General features: G+C 36.3%; 1 protein-coding gene across 4 annotated transcripts in view; it reads left to right on the plus strand.

Moving 5' to 3' along the window:
* Positions 1–2,290: 2,290 nt before the first annotated feature.
* Positions 2,291–21,947, plus strand: part of Bili (FERM domain-containing protein 8 Bili) — a 53,723-nt gene continuing 34,066 nt past the window's right edge. For 2 of the 4 annotated variants that reach the window (XR_013016041.1, XM_076462492.1), the window contains exons 1-4: positions 2,291–2,648; positions 4,647–4,780; positions 4,894–5,313; positions 11,776–11,952. Coding sequence is in view for 3 of the 4 variants with exons in the window: in XM_076462492.1 (XP_076318607.1) it covers positions 4,687–4,780; positions 4,894–5,313; positions 11,776–11,952 (691 nt within the window). In the remaining variant the exon portion in view is untranslated. The remainder of the gene's footprint in view (positions 2,649–4,646; positions 4,781–4,893; positions 5,314–11,775; positions 11,953–21,947) is intronic. The other 2 variants (XM_076462493.1, XM_076462494.1) reach the window with 2 other exon arrangements.

Consider the following 21,947-nt stretch of genomic DNA (forward strand, 5'->3'; position numbering starts at 1 on the left):
TGGACTGAACAGATAGTACTTTGTGGCTTTGCTATACGAAACACACACACACACACACAACTACAGTTTACAACTACTTTTATAGGATTTACAGAGTTTCGTGTCCTTGCGTTTTCTTAGCTCTTTTAGGGCGCTTTCGTATATTTTCCTGTGTTGTTTTTTTTCTGCTGTTTGTATTATTAGCTTTTGTAACTTTCATAATTGGATGGTGTGTTCGTCCATACAGCTGAGATAAGACATAGCACTTTGGAGCTATATGGAAGAAATAATGATGATTGTTTCAAAAACAAGGACAATTGTTTTAGCAATAATAAAGCTTGTGAAAAATGGCACTATGAAATGTAACATATATGTGCTACAAGACATTTTTACTTATTTCTCAAACTTATATTTGTAGTTTTTACATGAATAGCTAGGCAGTTGTTTAAGTTATATTTCATGTTTTCAAACTGTTTGGCCTAGATCCATATAGCACGCTAATTGTGCTTCGTACAATATGTGTTGACTTTTGATATTTCAAATTAAAACCTTTTTTCAAACATGCTGCATACGGGCCTGAATACTACTAACTAATAAATCCTGTAATGAAAGTTTTTTAGCTTAAAAACCTCAAGTAACTACAGTAAAAAGTACTAATAATTACACTTTGTTTTTACAGTATAGATAGTTTCTAAAATTAACATTAGCTTGAATGACCAATGATTGTTTTATTATTTTGTTGTTTTTTCTTATAAAAATACTCGCCACTAGGTCACAGAACCAGTCCCACTCAGGTTTTAAGGCGTTAAAGTCCTAGAACCAATTTTAAGCTGAATGCTAGCAACACTTGTTATTACAAAGGCTTTTTAAATTAATTGAATGTCACTGTAATAACTTTTTTCACAACATACCTATCAACTTTCTTGCATGTTGAATACAGATAACGCTCTCTTGATTGAATGATAAAAGTCTCTGATAATTCTCGTTTCATTTCTTTCTTTCTTTTTAATCATGTGATACTAAATGTTATTTTTCTTTGCAAAACTGTTGCAATGTTTCTTGTCGTCTACTTCGAAATTCGGACGTGTGGAATGGGTTGTTCAGGACCAGTGTAAAATAGATTGTTGATATGCGTGTCTATCACATCGAAAGAGTGGTTCTTTCTTTGCTTGTTGACCAGTCAAAAGACTTGTCACATACAATCAAGCACTTGTTATTTGTTGTCAATCTAGCGAACAAGATAAGTGAAAGCGAATCGGTATATGACCGTCCATCAACATCTGAACCATCCAAACTAACAAAATATTAAGGTTCTGCGTAATATCGAAAGAATTCCGAATGCGTTATCATAGGAAAGCATCACACAGGTAAAAGAATTTCTCGAAAAAATTCTTGAAGATCAAGTATTTTCTCTTTTTTTTATATTTAAAGTTAATATTTCGAAAGCGTTCGGGTTATAGGGTTTTTATTTCATTACTATCATTCTTGAACCTATGTGCATGTTGTTATTTTTTTAACATCATGACTGTAAGTGTACAGACAGTGAATTTTTAAGAATCCAAAATGATTAACATCGTTTTAAGTAAGAAATACAACTCTTTTATGCGAATAAGCCTCCTTTCATTTCTAGTTGAAAAACATGTTGAAAATCTATGAGAGTCCTTCATTTAATCTCTAAAAATGCCAGATTAGTTTTTGGTTGAGATCTTTGCCTCCCTGCCTTGTGTCACCACCAGAGCTTTGCCCTGGACACTTTTTTTTTTTTTAAATTTTCTCACTCATTCATGAGAATTAGGAATCGACAGCTGTGCCATAACTGAAACCTTGAGGAACGGGTGTGTTGTTAAGAAACTTCTTTCTGTTTAGTTTATCATTTCAAAGACAGGTACGGGAATGAGCACCTAACTACTTATGTAAATTTGCACGAAGTTCATAAATTACAATGAAAAATTTTAAAAATAGAGAGAAGTTTACTTAGCTATGTGCTATCAAACCTCTAGTCTACCTTCGATCTTGTTGATGATAATACACGTGCTTGTGACATAAACGAGACTAAACATTCCATGTTTTAAAGAAGTAATTAACAAAGACCCACAACACTTCGAAGGAAGTATGCTGTTTTTATTTTATTAACTTTGGATAGATAACTGGCAAAAATCAATATATTAGTTCATTTTGGGTTTCTCTTTAAAATTGGACAGAAGAGTGTTCTAGCAGTATCAACAAGGATACAATTCGGATGAGGAGTAAGATTTACCAGCAAAGCGACCTCTAAAAGGGGTTTGATCAAAGACACGCATGCGTTGTAAACTTTTTTTTTTTCTATGTCAGTATGATTCCAATATCTGTTCGTATGGTAATAGTAACGCTGGAATGTGTCAGTGTGAGATAAATTAATATTTGGTTATTGTTTTCACTTCATTTTGAAAAACAAGGAGGAAGCTATAGTGAACCTTAAACTTGTAGACACTTTTTAACTACTGTTGTTGAATAATTTATTGATAATGCGTTTATAAACAAATAATAGTATATGCTTACCTTTTTCGTAATTCTCTTACGCTTTACCCTAAGTAGTGATTTAAGAGAAGTAATTACCAGTTATAATCCCATATTCTGACTTATATTTAGAATCTCAACTCAAGTCATATGAATTGACTCAGAACGATCAAGTAAGTGATGTGAAAAACGTGTGACCGAAATTTCATGTACACTGTGCATTTAGCGGTAATTTCTTGTTAATTTTATATTGAAATTGTAAGTCTTATGCGTGTAATGTTTTTCGAAATTAGTAATAATTATTGCTTAGTAATTCTGCTAGTGAAAATAGTAGGCAAAATAGTTTGATGAATTATTCTAAAAATTTGCGTTCTGTAGTGTGATTTGATATGCAAAATGTGTGTTTTCTATGGTCATTTGAGAGTTGCTGCTGACTCTGTAAGCCCCACGCTAGTACAGCAGTATGTCTCCGGATTTACAACGCTAAAATCAGGGGTTCGATTCCCCTCGGTGGGCTCAGCAGATAGCCTAATGTGACTTTGCTATAAGACAACACACACACACACACACTCTATAAATATATATATATATATATATAAGATATGCCTTCTTAAAATGTTTACAAATTATATATATAATGTTTAATATATTTATATTGAATATATTTTTGATTAGAGAACATTTGTTTCATCTCTCTTTCTTGAAGGGGTATAATACTTGTACAGAAGTGAAACATTTATTTTTTATCCAGGACAAATATTACAAGTATCTCACTGTATTCTGTTATGACATCTTGTTTAATAAATGCTTTAATTTAATTCTATATGTAATGTGCCACCACAAGAAGAGGGTTTCATACATTCTTTTACAAAATTAGCAGAATTAGTTCATAGTAAATGTAAATTATTAACTTGATTTAGACTGATGTAGATGCAGGTTCAGTTTTAAATTTTAGACTTCATATCTGATTGTAACTACTGTTGACAACATGGTGCTAACACTCATAATATTGTTGTTCCATAATCTCTTTCATTTTTAACTTGCATTCTAAGTTTGATATTCATCTTTTATTAGAGTAAGGTGTGTTCGAAAAAAAACAAGTGTTTTATTTTGTATGACTTTCTTTGTTATATGTATACCAATGAAATGTCATTTAGTTGATCATTTTCATATTGCTGACAGATATATAACTGATTGAAACTAATTAGTTTCTAAATTGTTCTTTATAAACATTCAGAAATTTATTCTTGAACTAGGACTTAAACCGAGGATCACTAGTTCTTGTTTTAGATCAGTGTCCTTTTTACAATTCCTTTGGAATAAACAATCCTGTTTCAGATCCATTTTATTGTCAATAATACATAATGTGGAAAGAATCAACACTACTACATGTAAGACATAAGTTGATTCTTCCTTTATTTTCAGTTTTTACATGTGTACTTTATAAGGGAAATGCTTTATTTAAGTTTTGATTAAATTTGTTAGATAAACTTGATGGTCCCCCCCCAAGGGTCAAGTTTAAGTGGATGCTGAGTCAGATTAAGGACTTGAGTTTGAGTTGTTACAGTTTTAACTGTGTGTAGCTAATGTCAAATGAAAGTATCATAGTGACTGTTCAGGGTGGCCCAAAATTATCCTTCCTATTTCAAAATTTAATTATTAACTAACTAAAGAAATGCAACTGTGTAATTTTTAATGTCTTGTAGCCCAACTTGCACAGTTTTTTATTGCCATGTTTGTTTCCATTCCAATGAGTATTGTTATCCTATAAAATGGTAACATGCAAGAAAAGGCTCAGTGTGTTAGTTGGGATGGGCCAATTCTAACACAAGAATGATAATTTTGGGCTTTTTTGTATAATATTATTTAAAGTAACAAACTACTGTGCATGCTGTTGTTGATTTTATGGGAAATATTCACCAGTAGTTAAGACATTGATTTTATCAGAATAAATTTTAATTATAAAATACTGTTAATGTTGTTACTGATTTTGTGAGATCTTCTTTGAATGAAAATGACATAACTTGTAGTTTTTTTAATTGTCTGTATTCAGTGTTGTTGACAAATAGTTTAAGTTATTGCTTTCCAAATGTAAGAAAAATAAATATATTACTGTATATGTATGCAGAGTAAATAAAATAAATGATTGAATTTGTTTTCATGCATTATAGGTCTATGTGAAATGCAGTTAATCTTGAAAATTATTTGAGAATGAACAGGCCAGATTTTCATAATGGATTTTCTGATGCACGCCATGTCACTACCATTCCCATTGATTACCAAAGGCGGGACTACCCTGTTGCTCGTGAGTTTTACTTCATCTAATTAATTTCTGATAATAAATTTTATTATCTTAAAACAACAGAAAAAAAGAAATAGAAATGAGCAAATATTAATTTTGTTAACCACATGTTGCAGGAACTACAAGGTATGCTGAGGATCCAGAGTGGGAACTACCTCATCGACGACCTCCTGTTGCAACAGCTATTAACTACCATAGTAACTATCATAAAATCCAACACAATACTCAAACTCATGGAGCCCCTGGCAATCATCCATCACAAAACCCCCATTCAATACCTGTAGGGGCCACCTATTCTCCTCATACAAACATCACAACTCTGCATGTTCATGGAGGGACGTACCATCCTCCTCAACAAGTACCACTTGGTGGAATGAGTTTTTATAGTCCATCACATAGCCATAGTCAAAGTTACCACACAACACAGCCACAGCCTGTAAGGGCACATCAGTCAGTGCCAAGGTATCCACCTGAATACAGATGCACAGAGGAGGAGTGGAAAAATAATGATTACACTGGTATCCAAGAAGTCACAAGTAAGTATTTCCTTATGTAAGTATAACTTTGTAATAGGTAGTTGTTATTGCTGTTCACTGTGTAAAGAGTGAGCTCTGAAAAGTTTGATAGCTTTTGTTTAAACAGTTGAGTAAGGGAAGCAAATTTTGAAGAAATACATATATCAATATACACATATAAATTTAAAATTTTATTACAACTGTTAAGGCACGGCATGGTCAGATGGTTATGGTACTCGACTCTTATTGTGAGGTTTGCAGGTTCGAATCCCTGTCACGCTAAATATGCCTGCCTTTTCAGCAATGGAATTATTATAATGTGATTATCAATCCCACTATTCATTTGTAAAAGAGTAGCCCAATAGTTGGTGGTGGGTGAAGATGACTAGTTATTTTCCCTCTAGTGTTACAACCCTAAATTAGAGATAGCTAGCACAGGTAGCCCTTGTGTTGCTTTGCACAAAATTCAAAACAAACAAACAACTCTTAAAGGTCTAGACTACCTCATTTACTCATATATTTAAATAGTGAAGTGGTCAAATACAGTCATTTGTTTAGTTCATCAACAGTATATTTGAGTCATACATAAAGGGGAGTTTAAGCTATTAAGATTTCTTAGTTCTTAAGGAAAGTAAAGTACATATATTCTGGTGAGCTTATCGGTATTCCAGACTGAAGAGAATTTGTCAGGTGTTGAGTGCACATCTGCTTGTAATTTTAATTGTACTGAATAATTTGTAATTCTCAAAGATTTTATGACTGATTATTTTACATTTTTCAAAATTTATTTTAGGGCAATCTGCAAAGAAAATGAAAAATATTCAGATGTACATTTCTATGAATCTCTAGGAATTCTTGCTTGTAAACAATAAACTTACTGATTATTTTAGAATTTTTATGTCTGTCCCAAAGCAAAGGTTTATATTTGATAAGTAACTTTCATATCTTGAGAATATAATTTATGTTTTATTTTTCATGCTATTTTTGTTCTGTTTGTCATTACACACTTTCATTAGCATATTTTTGTACTCTTACAGCACATGGTATCAACAACTACTAACAAAAATCATCTTTCTAAAACTAGAGGAAAATTTTAAATTCCATTAGGTAGAACAAATTATAAGTTTATGCTAATATACAGTCAATACAGTGGCGTGAGAATAAGTCCTTCAGAGAGTAATGGTGTAATCTAGTGGGAAGACTTGACCACACACTACAGTTCTGGGATTTTTTTTTCCTAAAATGTATTGTGAGTTATATGTTTGAAAGCTTGGGAAATTTTCTTTATGACAAGGCATCAGGTAAGCCTAGTTTTAAGGAAAGTATGTTTGGTGACAATAAAATATTCTGAATTATTGCAAAAACTGTATTTATTAGATATAAATTGATCTTCACCAATAATATAGTTAACAGAGATATTGTTACCTGGTATAACCTGATATCATTTCAGAAAATTAGGTTGTAGGTCATCAATAAATCTGTAAGTTTTATGGTGCTTTAGTTTCTGATTTATAGTTAAAAGTGATTACTACTGCAGTCAGTGAAATAAATTATGAAAAGAAGTGAATAGTAACCGAGTTGAAAGTGAATGGATGAATAAAATGAAACTTACTGATTCACATTTAAAAAGAAAATGAAATTCTAAGACAAAGTATTTTTAGTTTTAAAACAAAATTTTAGGAAACTTGAGACATAGAAAATAACAGTATAGTTCAGTCAAGTTATATGGATGTTTAAGGTCAAAATTAGATATTATTCAGTATGTTTCTTGTTGGTTTGATTAAATTTAGTTAAGTACTTCCATTGTGAGAATTCAGAAAGTCCAAGGATATCAATGATATCTTTCTAGTGAAGAAAGGTCAATACTGAAAGAAAGAAAAACTGAGGAAATTGAAAAAGGGAAAAATTTAAGAAAACTGATTTGTTTTATCATGAAGAAAAATATTTTTAGAAATTATAAATTTTGACACCAAGTTAATGATTTATGGAAAGGCAATTAGAAGTAAACACATTCAAAATCTTACCAAACCCAAGTTTTAAAATAGTTAATATGGTTATGTTTTATGAAAAATCTTAACATTCAACAAAATAATGAATGATTATGTTAAGTAATATTACACAGGCTTGTTCACTGCATAGAAATAGTATTTAAAACATTCCTTCTTTGCTTGGTTAGAGATTCTTATTATGTCATTTCTGACACATAATAAGAGTTACTACTTAGAGGTAAACAACTTTGTTCTTTAGTTTATATTTTTCCTAAATTATAATAAAATATTGTCAAATTAGCTACAACTCACTACAATGTGCAGAAATGTCTGAATGCATAAATAATTATAAAAAAAAAAATCCCAGGAATTATTTAGTGTAATGTTCATATTTCTTTCAGGAAATTACGTACAGGTTAAATGTCGTTTGTGTGAAATATATTGCAAATTAAAATAATGACTGTTGAAATTGAAGCCGGCCATGAAGTGATGACAGTAACACTTTGCCATTGTATGACACACATGTCACATTAAAAAGTTTGAGGAAATAAAATCTCCTTAGGTGATTATGAATGGAAAAAATCAATATGCAAATACAGACTGCTTGGGCAAATACTTTTATAATGATATGAAATTTGTAGTGTTTGATCAAGAAATGTGTTAGAAAAGATTCAGGCAGACAAATGCAAACATATTATTTACGTAGATTCTCTATTTTTAAATCTGTAAACAGTAAATATATGATAAGAAATTATAACTCTGTCAGGAACCATGTACGTGCCCTACCTGGTGTTTTATATATATCTGCTTAATGTTGATGGGACAACAGATCATTTTGTGATGTGGCTGAAGAAAGGTGACAGAATTTACAATATACAATTATATTACTTAGAAAACAAAAGACAGTGGGTGTGTTTTAGGCTACAAGTTTAACTTGCTCATTTTAAGAGATTTTATTTATGAAAATGTTAATATTTTTTGTATAGTTGTATTGATCTAGTTCCTTAACATTACAATTACATTGTCTACAACAGCCTTGACTACTACATAAAACACACTGAATAATTCCAAAGACTGCTTACATATACATTGTCAAGTTACACAAGATAGTAAATAAACTCTGGACAAATGACATTCATATGCAAAGCAGCAAACCCAACAGACATTTATAGATTGTCACTTGCATGATATCATCTGTTTAAGCAGTACTGATAAAAAAAAAAGACATACTAATGAAGAAACATAATTTCTCCTTACATAACTCAGCAGTTAAGTACTTACGTGTTATAATTCAGTCTTTGTTATAATTTTTACTGTGGTTAACATAAATGTGTGTCATAAACAAGTCAGTAATAAACACCTCACCCGTCCAGTATCATGTGACTGTTGAGCTACATCGTACACTGTAGGTTAGGCTTAAATAAGGTGATTGCACAAAATTTAAGTAGGTAATTATTAAGTTACTAATAACAAAGATGCCAACTATTTCAAATGACTGAGTGTAATGACTGTAGACAGAGCCCGTACAGATATCGTACAACCACTGGATACAGTTTTGAGTCATCCATGTCTATGGATCCATCTGTGGCTAAACTGTAAACACTGTTAAGTATGCTTGAAATCATTTTGTCATCTTCACAACCCAACATTTGTACAATGGCTGTAGTTTTGGTTCTAGTACAGCCATATTTTTTTGCTATATCAGAGTTTGGGAACATTTTTCTGAATAGATGTTTTGCATGATCTGCTACAGCTAGGGGTAAATTATGAGCACTGATGAATTGCGTGAACATCACTTCTGCATTTATGGTTTCATATTCTGAATTCTTACTCATAAATGTCGTTATCTGTGTTGTTTTTGTCTTCACCTCAGCATTTTGTTGGTGAGATGCTGATTTTGTATGTCTGGAATAATCGTTTATCTCGTCATGCACCATTAGAAAAATTGATGTGACAAACTGTACAAAACGCATAACTGTCACTGCCTTTTGATGCAATGACTGGATATTTCGACCTATACTCTTTCCTAAATTTTTGATTCACAGTTTTAGCCCTTTTAGATTTGCCAGAAACAAGACAATCTCGTGAACGAGGCCTCTTTTTTTCCATCTCGTGAACGATCGCATTGGTGTTTCTATGCCACTTATAAAACGAGAATTACCAATCTACACAAGTGCTGATTGGCTGACAAGCATTGATGACGTAACTATGGATTCTCCCACGTACCCAGTATGGAGAAGCATCGCACTCAAACTATTGGTAGACGTCGGAGATACAAATGTTTTTTATTATTTCAAGCACAAACATGATTATCGCAAGTAGCCATTTGGACTATGTCTTTTATTTATTATCAAAATTTATTTGTATCTCACGAGAAATTTTCTTTTCACCCCTTTCAAGCCCTGGGGGAACAATTTATCACTTTATTGAATAGGCCTATATAATATTTAATAATTTGGGAGTTGCAACAAGTCATAATATTTGTTGTTTGAGCGTATAGTCGTAATGTATACACCAAAATCATAATGATTACACTCAAATCGTAATGGTTGGCATTTCTGCTATTAATATAAGATACTTGTGTGTACTGTAACAAATGTCTAATGATTATGTCCCAAGAGAAGCCTGTAATTGAATAATACTAACTTCATTTCTTACAGGGCACAAAGTATGTAGAATAACCTTTAATTTCAGATAATATTATTATAAAAACTGTTATTCAGTTATTGTTATAATTAGATTAAGTATATTCTTTATCGTGTGCTGGCCTTTCAGTAGGTTATATAAATACAGTGGTACCTTGGTTCTCGAACTTAATCTGTTCCATAAGGATGTTTGAAAACTGAATCAATTTTTCCCATAAGAAATACTGTAAATTAAATTAATCTGTTACAGACATCCAAAAATTATATATTATGAATTATGAAGCATTTTAAGTAAAAATATTGCTTATTTATATCTGTATAATAATACTTACATGCATAAAGTCAACCACAAAAACTATAAACACAATAAAAAAACAATAAATGAAAATTTAACTGCACTTTACCTGTGCTGAGGAGAGCTGATGGTGTAAGTGAAAGGTGGTGAGGAACGTGGAGAGTAGGAGAGTTATTATTGTTTGGAAGGGGAGTCACCTTCAATAAAAACGTCAGGTAACTCTCCTTCTGTGGTTCTTTCTCTTTTCTGTCTCTTTGCATCGTTACAACCTGCTTGAGAATCAATGGACCTATTTCTCACTAAATACTTGTCTAATGAGGTTTGTTTCTGCCTGGAACCCTCCCCATGTCTCACCACACTATGTATGTCACTTCTCTTCCTAAATTTTTCAAACCACCCTCTACTAGCCTTAAAGCATCACTTGTGTCGGCACTTGTTTCCGGGTGTTTTTCAGGAGGTCAACATGCAACTGCTTTGCTTTCTCACAAATGATGGTCACAGAAATGCTGTCACCAGTTAACTGTTTTTCATTTACCCAAATCAACAACAGATTTTCTACTTCTTCCTTTGTTTGTGATTTTTGTTTCGTAAGCATTGTCACTCCTTTTGCAACATCAGCTCTTTTGATGACCTCTTTATTTTTCAGTATGGTGCAGACTGTAGACTTCTCCATACCAAACTGTGTAGCAAGGTCAGACACGCGAACACCACTCTCATACTTCGCTATGAGATCTTTTTTCATCTTTATTGTGGCTCTAACAACTTTTCTTTTTGGTTTGCTGCTTTCATTATCCTTCTTTGACCCCATGGTGGCTTATTTAATCAGAATATTTAGAAAAACATCAACAAAAAAAAGAGAACGTTCACAGCAGATTTTAGCGGGGTTGTGGACTGAGCTACAGGTGCGGGTAAAATGTTTTGGGCAAGCTTGGTGTGAGCCGAAAATGGTTGTAGTGTTGTTCGGGTCATCAGTCGAGTTATTTTGGGGGCTTGGGCCATGACAGCTTGGTTTGGGAACCGAGTTTATGTTCGACAACCGAGACATTTTTTTCTCAAACAATATGTTCGAAAACTGAATTGTTCAAGAAGGGAGTCGTTTGAGAACCGAGGTACCAGTGTAATATGTTGTACATGATTATTAACTTAAATTCATAGTTTAAATTGCTAACTTTATTTTTCAGTTAAATAATTTGTTATACAGTTGTGAGCATATGTGAAAAGCAATTTATAGTAAATAGACACTAAACTTTAACATTAGTTGTTACACATGATTAGTCATTGTACAGTAATGGTACCATAATTAGTTGCCTTTCATTGTATAGAGATATATATACCATAAATAACTATATAACATATACATGTATATATATATATAGAACAACTATATTTGATAAATTATTGGTACAGATAATAGTCGAAATATTTTAGATTAATGGGGCTTTAGATAAATTGAATGTAATACAAACCTTAAGTTGAAACCTGTTTGTCACCACTGTAATATTTGTAATTTTTCTTATATATATATGTTATAACTGTTTTGCTTCTTTTTATGTAGAACAGGACGTTTGTATTTTCCTCATGAACAAAGTGTGTTTGTGTGTTGAGGCAGAAAGTGGCTTTCAGGTAACTACCCAAGAGTTATTGGAATTGATCTTTGATGACGATCAAGATATAGCCCTTCCTCATCAGGCTCGAGATATCTTCACACTGTGGATGTCATCACCATTGTTAGGTAACTGAATACAGACATATATTTCTTGTGTACAAAGCAATGTAAACATTAAGTTGTAGATTTGTTGTGTGCACTAGAATTCAGGTCTTTGTAGGTGAATTTGCCTTTTACTCGTTACAAATAAATGTATTGCGGAATAGTGCTAAAAATTATCCTTTTTGAGGACTAACTATTTTAAATAGTTATCTATAGATTTATTTTCAGTCAAAATTTTATGCTTTTGATGAGTTTAAAGCCAAGAAAATTTCATCTTTTAAAAATAGAGAAATTATGTGCTAAAGAAATGTTTGATAATTTAACCTGATTAATTAATGAGCTCCTTTACCTACTTAAACAGTGGAGGTCTCGTAAGATGCCATACCTCCATGTTATATTAAAAACTTTCTCAAAGTAAAAAAATAGAGAAACAAAATGTTATTGCTTGAGAAAGGCTTCCATGACTGATATTTCAAGTTGAATCAGGTGGTCCATGGTGGAGTACTGTCATTGGAACCCACTCTGGGTGGGCTAGAGAAGATTGTTTGATTCAAGGAACCAGACAAAATAAGCATTAACCATCCTCTAAAAGATCTTACAAAGATATCTCATCAAAGTAATTGGACAGTAATTTGAAGGAATTTTGGGATCCTTCCCAAGCTCAGGAAAAGGGAGGGCAATACCATGATGCCAAGCATCAGGAAAAACATTCTCCTGCCAGATCTGGTTAAAAACAGCCAGAAGAATAGCAAGAGAGGCAGGAGAGAGATGGTGCAGCATCTCCTAATGAATATCGTCAGGTCCAACTAATGTATTGCCAGACCAATTCTGTATCCCAGATTATGCAACAATGATTTTTGTTGTTGTTTTTTTTAGTTTTCCACTTTTTTATGGCTAACAGTGCAAAATGTTTTACACTTTTTATTCAATATTTTGGAGATTGACATCATATCATTGAACTGTCTCAGCTCAAACAATTTTTAGATTTTTTTCTCAACCTTTGATGGCACTTTGTGCCAAGGCTCTGGATGACCATATTTGGTGTTACCAGTGCTTATCTCCATCTTCCTGCAGATTTCTCATAATTGTGCTTAAGGCTCAGGTGCTGCAGTTCAGGGCTCTGTTTTTTGGTCTTGCATCAGCACTTTGTCTTCTGCAGAGTTGTTCTAGCTTTTTCTCTTCACCTGCATTCCTTGGGCCTGTGCACACATTATTATATGGATGACTGGTTCTTTCTGCTACCATCTTGTCATTTAGTAGAACAACTCTCAGATTCTCTTATCAGAAGCCATAAAAGCAGGCTACCTTGTCAGACTGGAGAAATCCAGTCAGTCACCACTGCAATATCTCACCCACCTGGGTGTGTTTTTCAATATTCACTTAAGTCATGCTCAACCAACACTCATCAGTCTTCAAGCCATGGATAGGGCCATCAGGCTTTCATTTATGTCTCTTTCTCCTACTGTGCAGATGTTTCTCTCGATTTGGGAGGTATCTCTTGAGCCTCTCATTCCTTTGAGATGAATATATACGAGGCCCCATCAGTGGTCACTGAGCAACCAGTGGGTCATGCATTTCAATCATCCTATCTCATTACTCATGAGTAACATCATCAGTTGTGAATGGTGATTGGATCAGAACAACATTAAAGTTGTTATGCCCATTCCACCACCTTATCCTGAGATCCATCTGTTCACAGATGCATCTCTTCAGGGATGGATTGTGTATCTTCAAGGTCAGAAGTTTTAGGGTATTTGGATGGAAGATCAGTCTACCTTTCATATAAACATTCTCAAATTCCTTGCTGTACACCAGACAATGGTTCGCAGTCTGTCTGTCTTGAGGGGAAAAATTGTAATGATATTCTTCAACAATTCCATGGTAGTATCTCAGGTTTCTTGTCAGGATCAATCGGGTAGCCCATTTGGGCCAAGGTTAACTGAGTACCAGCATAGGACGTCCAAAATGGGTGTTGTGGACATTATATCTGACACCGGTGTTCAGGTATAGTGCTTATGAAACCCTGGTGTCACTGCAATGCCCTTTAGGCACTGTAGTGCATCCCCTTGTAGGGCTCCATGGTGGGTGGGGTCAGTGGACACCAAAAAATTATCTATTTATTATGGATACTCTTAAAACTAAAAAATAACACAACTTGAAACCATCAAGAAAAACCTGCCTACTGGAAAACGACCATGCCTTGATAAATCTGTACAGCCTAACTCATCACTTGAATCTGTCCTGCAATTCTTAATTTTGCATTCCTTAAGTGACAAACTTTTGAGGCAAATGTCCCCATTTTTTATTCAGAAGAGCTTGCTGGCTCCCCTAAATCGGTATAAAAGCTATGTTAATCGGTAAAAAAAGACATCTTAGTGGAAACATCTTTATCATATCCTTCTGACATCAAAGGCCTTGGGGGACATACCCAATGAGGTATGTCATACCTCATTCCACTTTGAATACTTCCAGAGGAGTCATAATTGAAAGAGATTTAAGGACTGTCCCCGAAACGTAGATCCTTGCAGGTCTCACCAGCCAAAGTGTCACAGCAGTATCCCGAATCTTTACTCGAAAAGATGGAATTCTGGAACCAACAAATGTTCTAATACTAACATTTACAGTACCACATCCTTCCACCACAATAAAAGCAGGATATCTGAATTGTAAGGTACAACCTTATATTCCAAATACTGTATGATGTTTCCATTGTCAACGATTTGGTCATTCAAAACAATCTTACTGTGGTTCCTTGACCTGTGCCCGTTGTGGTGGTAAAGACCTTAATTCCACCGAATACCAACTCAAACCATATTGTATAAACTGTAATGGTACACATCCTTCTTATTTTACCTCTTGCCCTAAATGGGTAGAAGAAAAAGAAGTACAATGTCTCAAGACAGTTAACAATCTCACTTACACAGAGGCTCGAAAATTATTATGTATTCTGTCCAGAATTTATGCTGCTGTAACCCGTTCTACTACTGCAGTAGGAGTCCAAACAGACCTCACCCTATCCCCTACTCAATCTTTACCAGCAAATCTTAATGAAACATTTCCCAAAATCAACACAGTTCACGAATCAGTGTCTCCTTCCAAATCTGTCCTGACCACACCTTCCAGTCATTGCTGAACTTCACCTTCTTCAAGTCAAGATGTTTCCATGGGGTCTCCCTCTCTTGATACCCCAAAAATTAAACAAACCACTTGTTTACACCCTCAATCATTAGTACGTGTACCAATAAATTCAGACCCGACTATTTGAGCTGGAGCAGGATCCATAGAGGGCAGTAGACTCACATTCAACAAAGAAAAAAATGCAGTCTTAAGCAGAAGGACTCTTTACTGTCTTCTCCTCTGAAATAATTACACATGGCCACACTAATCCAATGGAACTGTCGAGGTTTCCAATCAAATGTGACTGTCATCAAAGAACTGATTGACTTTTATCATTCCATATGTCTTTCTTTGTAGGAAACATTTCTACAGCCTAGAAATACAGTTACTATCTGACAGTATTCATTATACCGGAATGACAGGCTATGTGTAGGACGGGGACATGGGGGAGTTGTATTGCTCGTTGATCAGCATGTGCCCACCTGGTCTCTGTCATTGACAACACCCTTGGAGGCTGTAGTCATCCATGTCTCCTTGCGTTGTACCATTACTATTTGCTCTCTATACCATACACATGAAATGCATTATAATCAATCAGACCTCGATACCTTCATTGAGCAACTGCCAACCACCTTTTTAACCTTGGGAGATTTCAATGGGCATAATCACCTCTGGCATGGTTCCCGTATTGATATGAGAAGGTGTGCCATAGAGCATATGCTCCTGAACCACAATCTGGCTCTATTCAATACTGGCTCTTACATATATTTTTATGCACCCAGTCAGTCATTTACAGTTACAGATATTTCTTTCTGTTGCCCTTTGCTACTCACTCACTTTTTTGGGGAGGTTAACATCAATCCACAAGGTAATGATCAGTTTCCCATCATTTTACGTGAGATTGGCTGTGATCAGTACCACCGACCCATGTACCTCAGTGGAAGTTGGTCCAGGCCAGCTGGCATTCTTTCACTACTCTCTTGGAACTTGATTCTGCCATCTTATGTAAATCATCCATAGATGATTGTATAGCAGCAGTAACCAACAGTATTATACAAGCTGCTACTTGATGCATCCCTAAAACCTTGATATGTTCCTCATGGCATCCTTGCTCTTGGTGGAATTCTGCCTGTTCTATAACATGAGAAACTCAGAAATGTGTTTGGGATAAATTTCGAAGATACCCCATGCTCTCAAACTTCATTGCATTTCAGCAAGCCCATGCACACACTCGGCAAGTTAGACATCAAAGCCAGAAGGAATCTTGGATTAAATACACCTCCAGCATTTCTTCAATTACCAGCACAAAAGTTATATGGAATAAGATCTGGAGGGTGAGTGGTGTCCCCCTCTCTATCTTAATATCTGATGACCACAAAGTTGCAGATGCACAGAGCATTGCCAATACTCTTGGGGACTTCTCTCATGTATCTAGCTCTTCGAACTTATTCCCTTCCTTTTTAGCCATTAAAACACAGGCAGAGCATCTGCCTCTTTCCTTTTCAACTGACCATTCCTATGACTACAATTGCCCTCTTACACTGATGGAACTCAAACCTGCAATTCTTTGGTCTGGCAATACATTAGTCAGACATGATAATATACATTGTGAGATGTTACACCACCTTTCCCAGAACTCTCTTACTATTCTCATAGCTGTCTTTAATTGGATATGGCAGGAAAATGTCTGTCCAGATGCTTGACAACAAGCTATCATTCTCCCTATTCTTAAACCTGGTAAGGATCCAAAGATTCCTTCGAATTTCCATCCAATTATTTGACAAGTTGTCTCAGTAAGATCTTAGAGAGAATAATCAATGCCTGCCTCATTTGGTTTCTTGAATCAAACAATCTCCTTTCACCTTCTCAGTGTGGGTTCTGAAAACAACACTCTACGATAGACCATTTAATTCGCCTTGAAACATCAATCAGAAAAGCCTTTTTAAGGCGACAACATCTTGTTACTGTTTTTTTTTATTTAGAAAAAGCTTATGATACAACATGGAGATATGGCATCTTACAAGACCTTCACTCATATGGATTGCGTGGCAACTTACCCCTTTTCATCAAGCAGTTTATTGAATGGCAGCTACAAACTGCAATCAATCACATACTCAAATGGACCATGGCAAATGGTTTTAAACTTTCACTCTCTAAAATCGTTTGTGTACATTTCTGCCTCAAACAGGTAATCCACCCAGATCCAGAACTCCGTCTTGATGATGATGTACTTCCTGTCGTCCCTGAGGCAAAGTTCTAAGGTCTTATATTTGATTGTAAATTAAATTTTTTATTGCATATCAACTAGCTTCATATCAAATGTCTTAAAGGATTGAAAATTCTCAGTGTCCTCTCTTTTACTTTTTGGGGAGCAGATTGATACTCCATGCTCAAAATTTATCGTGCCCTTGTCCGATCCAAACTGGACTATGGGTTTGTGGTTTATGGTTCTTCCAGAATCTCAGCACTGAAAATGTTGGATCCAGTCCATCACCAGGGGCTTTGACTTTGCATTGGAGCTTTTCATACTTCTCCTGTGCAAAGTCTGTATGTGGAATCTCATGAACCCCCTTTATATATTTGCCATTTGCAACTGTCTCTAATGTATGCTTCCAAACTTTGATCCTTATCACAGCATCCTACCTGGAGTTGTGTTTTCCAACCACAATGGACTGCACTTTGTTTTTTTTAGTCTCCATATCCAAGCACAATTAGAAGAATTGGATTTATCCTTGAATAACATTGCAGTTTATTCAAATCAGCCTACTCCACCATGGTAAATTACTGTCCCAAATTGTAACCTATCTTTGAGTCATCTGAGGGAAGCAGATACACCCGATTGGAAATATCGCTCTTTTTTTGCTGAACATCTCTCATATGATCCATCCATTCCTATATATACAGATGGTTCCAAATTGGGTGACTCAGTGGGCTCAGCCATGGTTTGTGACAGTTCGATTGTGGCACACAGACTCCACCCTACAGTTTTTGTTTTCACTGCCGAATTGTATGCCATCTCTCTTGCCTTAAATCATATTGAAATAATGCAATATACAAATTGTACAATATATACAGACTCACTCAGCTGTCTATTGGCCCTAGAATCATTCCATGATAGTCACCACCCTCTTCTCATCAATATTGAAAGCAAACTGGCCCATCTTTCTCTCTCATCTGTCTCCGTCCAATTATTTTGGATACCAGGTCATGTTGGTATTTGTGGGAATGAGCTGGCCGACAGAGCAGCAAAATCTGTCTGTTCTGGATCTATCATTCCAGTACACATTTCATACATAGTCCAGTTATCAAATCCATACTGTACAACAGATGGCAGGCAACCTGGAATGAGCAACACAATAACAAGCTTTTTCAAATCAAACCATCTCTAGGTCTTTGGCCCTCTTGCTTCTGTAAGGATTAAAGAGAGGAGGTTGTTTTGGCAAGGCCATGCATTTGTCACAGTTTTTTAACCCACCACTTCCTTTTATCTGGACCCCTCGGTGTGGATTCCTGTATGTGGTGAAGGGACCTCCCAGGAAAGGTTCTGTTCTTTCAGTTTACCTCCTCTGGGATCTAAACATCCACCCACGTGTTTGCCATGCGTGGCAACCAGTGAAGGGGAGGAGAGGATCCTGGTGGTTGAGGGGTCCAACCCGAACACACCACTTTGGCCTTGAATTCTTGTAGACGGGCTGCCTTTGGGTGGCCCCCCTTGGGTCAACCGGCTGGTCCACTGGGGCTAGGGTCAACAAAATACCAGTGTTGAAAGTTCTCAACAGGTGTTGTGGACATTGTGTCTGATGCTGATGTTTGGGTATAGTGCTCACGAAACCCTGGCGTTGCTGCAATGTCCTTGCATGACTGTAGTGCAACCTCTCATAGGGCTCCATGGTGGATGGGGTCAGTGGGTACCGAAATTTTCCTTTTTTTCTATGGATCCTCCAACATAAAATGTAAATAAAATAATGAAAAAACAGTCAATAGGTAAATGACCATGTCTTGAAGACTCTGAGTAGCGATCTTCGACATTTGTAACACCTGTACCCCATTTTCTTATATTACATTCTCTTTCAGAAAAACCTTTAGGGCAGTTGTCCACCTTTTTTATTCAGAAGGGACTAGAGGGACTTGCTGGCTCTCCAAAGTCCGTAAAGAAGCTTCGATTTGGAGACATTGGTTGAAACATCCACATCCCAACACAGTGAACTCCTCTTGAATTCAAAGGCAATTGAGGATGTACCTATTGGGGTTACCCCTCATGCTACCTTGAATTCATCACAAGGAGTTATTGTTGAGAGGAATTTGAAAACGTCCTTGAGTCAGAGATTCTCGCTTGTTTCTCCACTCAAGGAGTTTCTGCAGTGAGGCGCATCTCAACTCGCAAAGATGGAGTTACACTGCCGACAAATATCCTCGTTTTGACATTTACATCACCACATGCATCTGCCACCATCAAGGCAGGTTATTTAATTTGCAGAGTACGGCCGTACATTCCAAACCCTTTCCAATGTTTCCAATGTCAGAGGTTTGGCCACTCAAAGACATCCTGTCATGGTTTCTTGACGATGCTTATGAGTGTGACACAGACCCAAATTGTGTCAATTGCAATGGTTCCCACCTTTCCTACTTTTGTTCTTGCCCAAAATGGCTGGAGGAAAAAGAGGTGAAGCGTTTGAATTCGACTCATAACATCAGTTATCCTGAGGCTTGGAAATTGCTGTCTGCCACTCCATTTTGGATGTATGCCTCCAAGAGAATCATTTTCAAAACAAATGAAAAGCCTTTTGACCTCCATGGTTAAAAAAGGTTGATGAATCGACTTCTACACCCATCTCTGTTCCTCCCATACTTTCCAACAAACCTCAAGATCCACATCCTTCGGTTTCAAATACAGGCATTTCTTCTGATACATCTTTTTCTCCCACCCCACGATGCAAAACAATAATTCGTTTGCGTCCTCAGTCACTGGAATCCCCTTCCAGCAACAAAGATCTGCCCAGTCGACCCAGGGCAGGATTCTTTGAATAAGGACAGTAAGAAAAAAGATGTGGTCGTAAACAGAAGGGTTCTCCAGCCACTTCGCCTACCCGTCATTAAAAATGGCCACCTTGATACAATGGAACTGTCGAGGTTTACGTTCTAATCTGGATGATATCAAAACACTGATTGCTTCCTACCATCCTGTATGTCTTTCCTTTCAAGAAACATTTCTAAAACCTGCTGATACAGTCACCATTCGGCAGTTTTCTCTGTAAAGAAATGACAGGCTGTGTGATGGATGAGTACATGGAAGAGTGGCACTATTGGTTGATCAGCATGTGCCCACCCTGTCTTTGTCACTCAACACACCCTTGGAGGCCGTAGCCATCCGTGTTTCCTCGGGTCATACCATCACTGTTTGTTCTTTCTACCTATTCCCTGGAGAGACGTGATCAATCAGACCTTGATGCTCTTATTGAACAGTTGCCATCTCCCTTTCTAATCCTTGGGGACTTTAATGGACATCATCCCCTTTGGGGAAGTGCTGTTATTGATAGGAGGGGTCGCTCTGTAGAGCGTATGCTCTCTGATCACAATCTTTCTCTTTTCAATACTGGTTCTTTCACTTATTTTCACACACCTAGTCAGTCCTTTACTGCTATTGATCTCTCGGTTTGCTCCCTTTCATTATTTTCCTATTTTTCATAGAGGGTTGACAATAATCCACTAGGCAGTGATCATTTTTCTATACTTTTGAGAGAGACTGGCTGTGGTCGATGCCACCCTACCTGCATGCCCCAGTGGAAGCTGGATCAGGCAGACTGGTCCACTTTCACTGCTCTCGCAGAACTTGATCTTGCCATCGTGAATCAGCCATCAGTAGATGACTGTGTGGCAGTGGTAACTGACTGTATTATACAAGCAGCTGCTCAGTGTATTCCTAAAACCTCGATTCCACGATATCCTCGTCCGTGGTGGAATCCTGCTTGCCACTTGGCACGGAAGGCTCAAAAATGGGCTTGGGATACTTTTCGTAGATATCCCACACTTTCGAACTGCATCGCTTTCCAACGGGCCCATGCATATGCTAGGTGAGTAAGATGTCAAGGCCAGAACAAATCTTGGATTAAGTTCAGAACTAGCATATCTTCTACCACTAGTTTCAAGATCATATGGGACAGGATTCAAAAGGTCAGTGGGCACTACAATTCTGTCCCCCTCTCCATCTTACTTTCTGATGGCCAAGAGGTAGCTGATATGCGGAGCATTGCCGATACTCTATGTGAAAGCTTTTGCCAGTTATCTAGCATTTCTGCTTGTTCCTCCACCTTCTTGGCCATCAAGACTCGGGTAGAGGGTTCACCTCTTTCCTTTCAAACTGACTGTCTCTTTGACTATAATTGTCCCTTTACACTGGTGGAACTGAAAATGGCCCTTCATCGGTCTGGCAGTACATCTGTTGGACCTGATGATGTACACTATGACATGCTGTGCTATCTCTCTCCTGCTTCTCTTGGTATTTTTCTAATTGTTTTCAACCGGATCTGTCAGGAGAATGTTTTTCATGATGCCTGGTGCCAGGCTATTATCTTACCTTTCTCTAAACCTGGGAAACATCCCAAGATTTCTTCAAAGTACTGTCCAGTTGCTTTGACAAGCTCTCTCTGTAAGACCTAAGAGAGGATTGTTAATGCTTGTCTTATTTGGTTCCTCGAATCAAACAACCTCCTCTCGCCCACCCAATGTGGGTTCTGACGACAGCACTCCACCACTGACCACCTAATTCGACTTGAAACATGAATCATAGAAGCCTTTCTCAAATGCCAACATATTGTATCAATATTCTTTGACATTGAGAAGGCTTATGACACAACATGGTGGTATGACATTTTGCGAGACCTCCATATATATGGTTACGTGGC

Source organism: Tachypleus tridentatus, chromosome 10 (genome assembly GCF_004210375.1).
Source record: "Tachypleus tridentatus isolate NWPU-2018 chromosome 10, ASM421037v1, whole genome shotgun sequence".
In the NCBI taxonomy this organism is placed as follows: domain Eukaryota; kingdom Metazoa; phylum Arthropoda; class Merostomata; order Xiphosura; family Limulidae; genus Tachypleus; species Tachypleus tridentatus.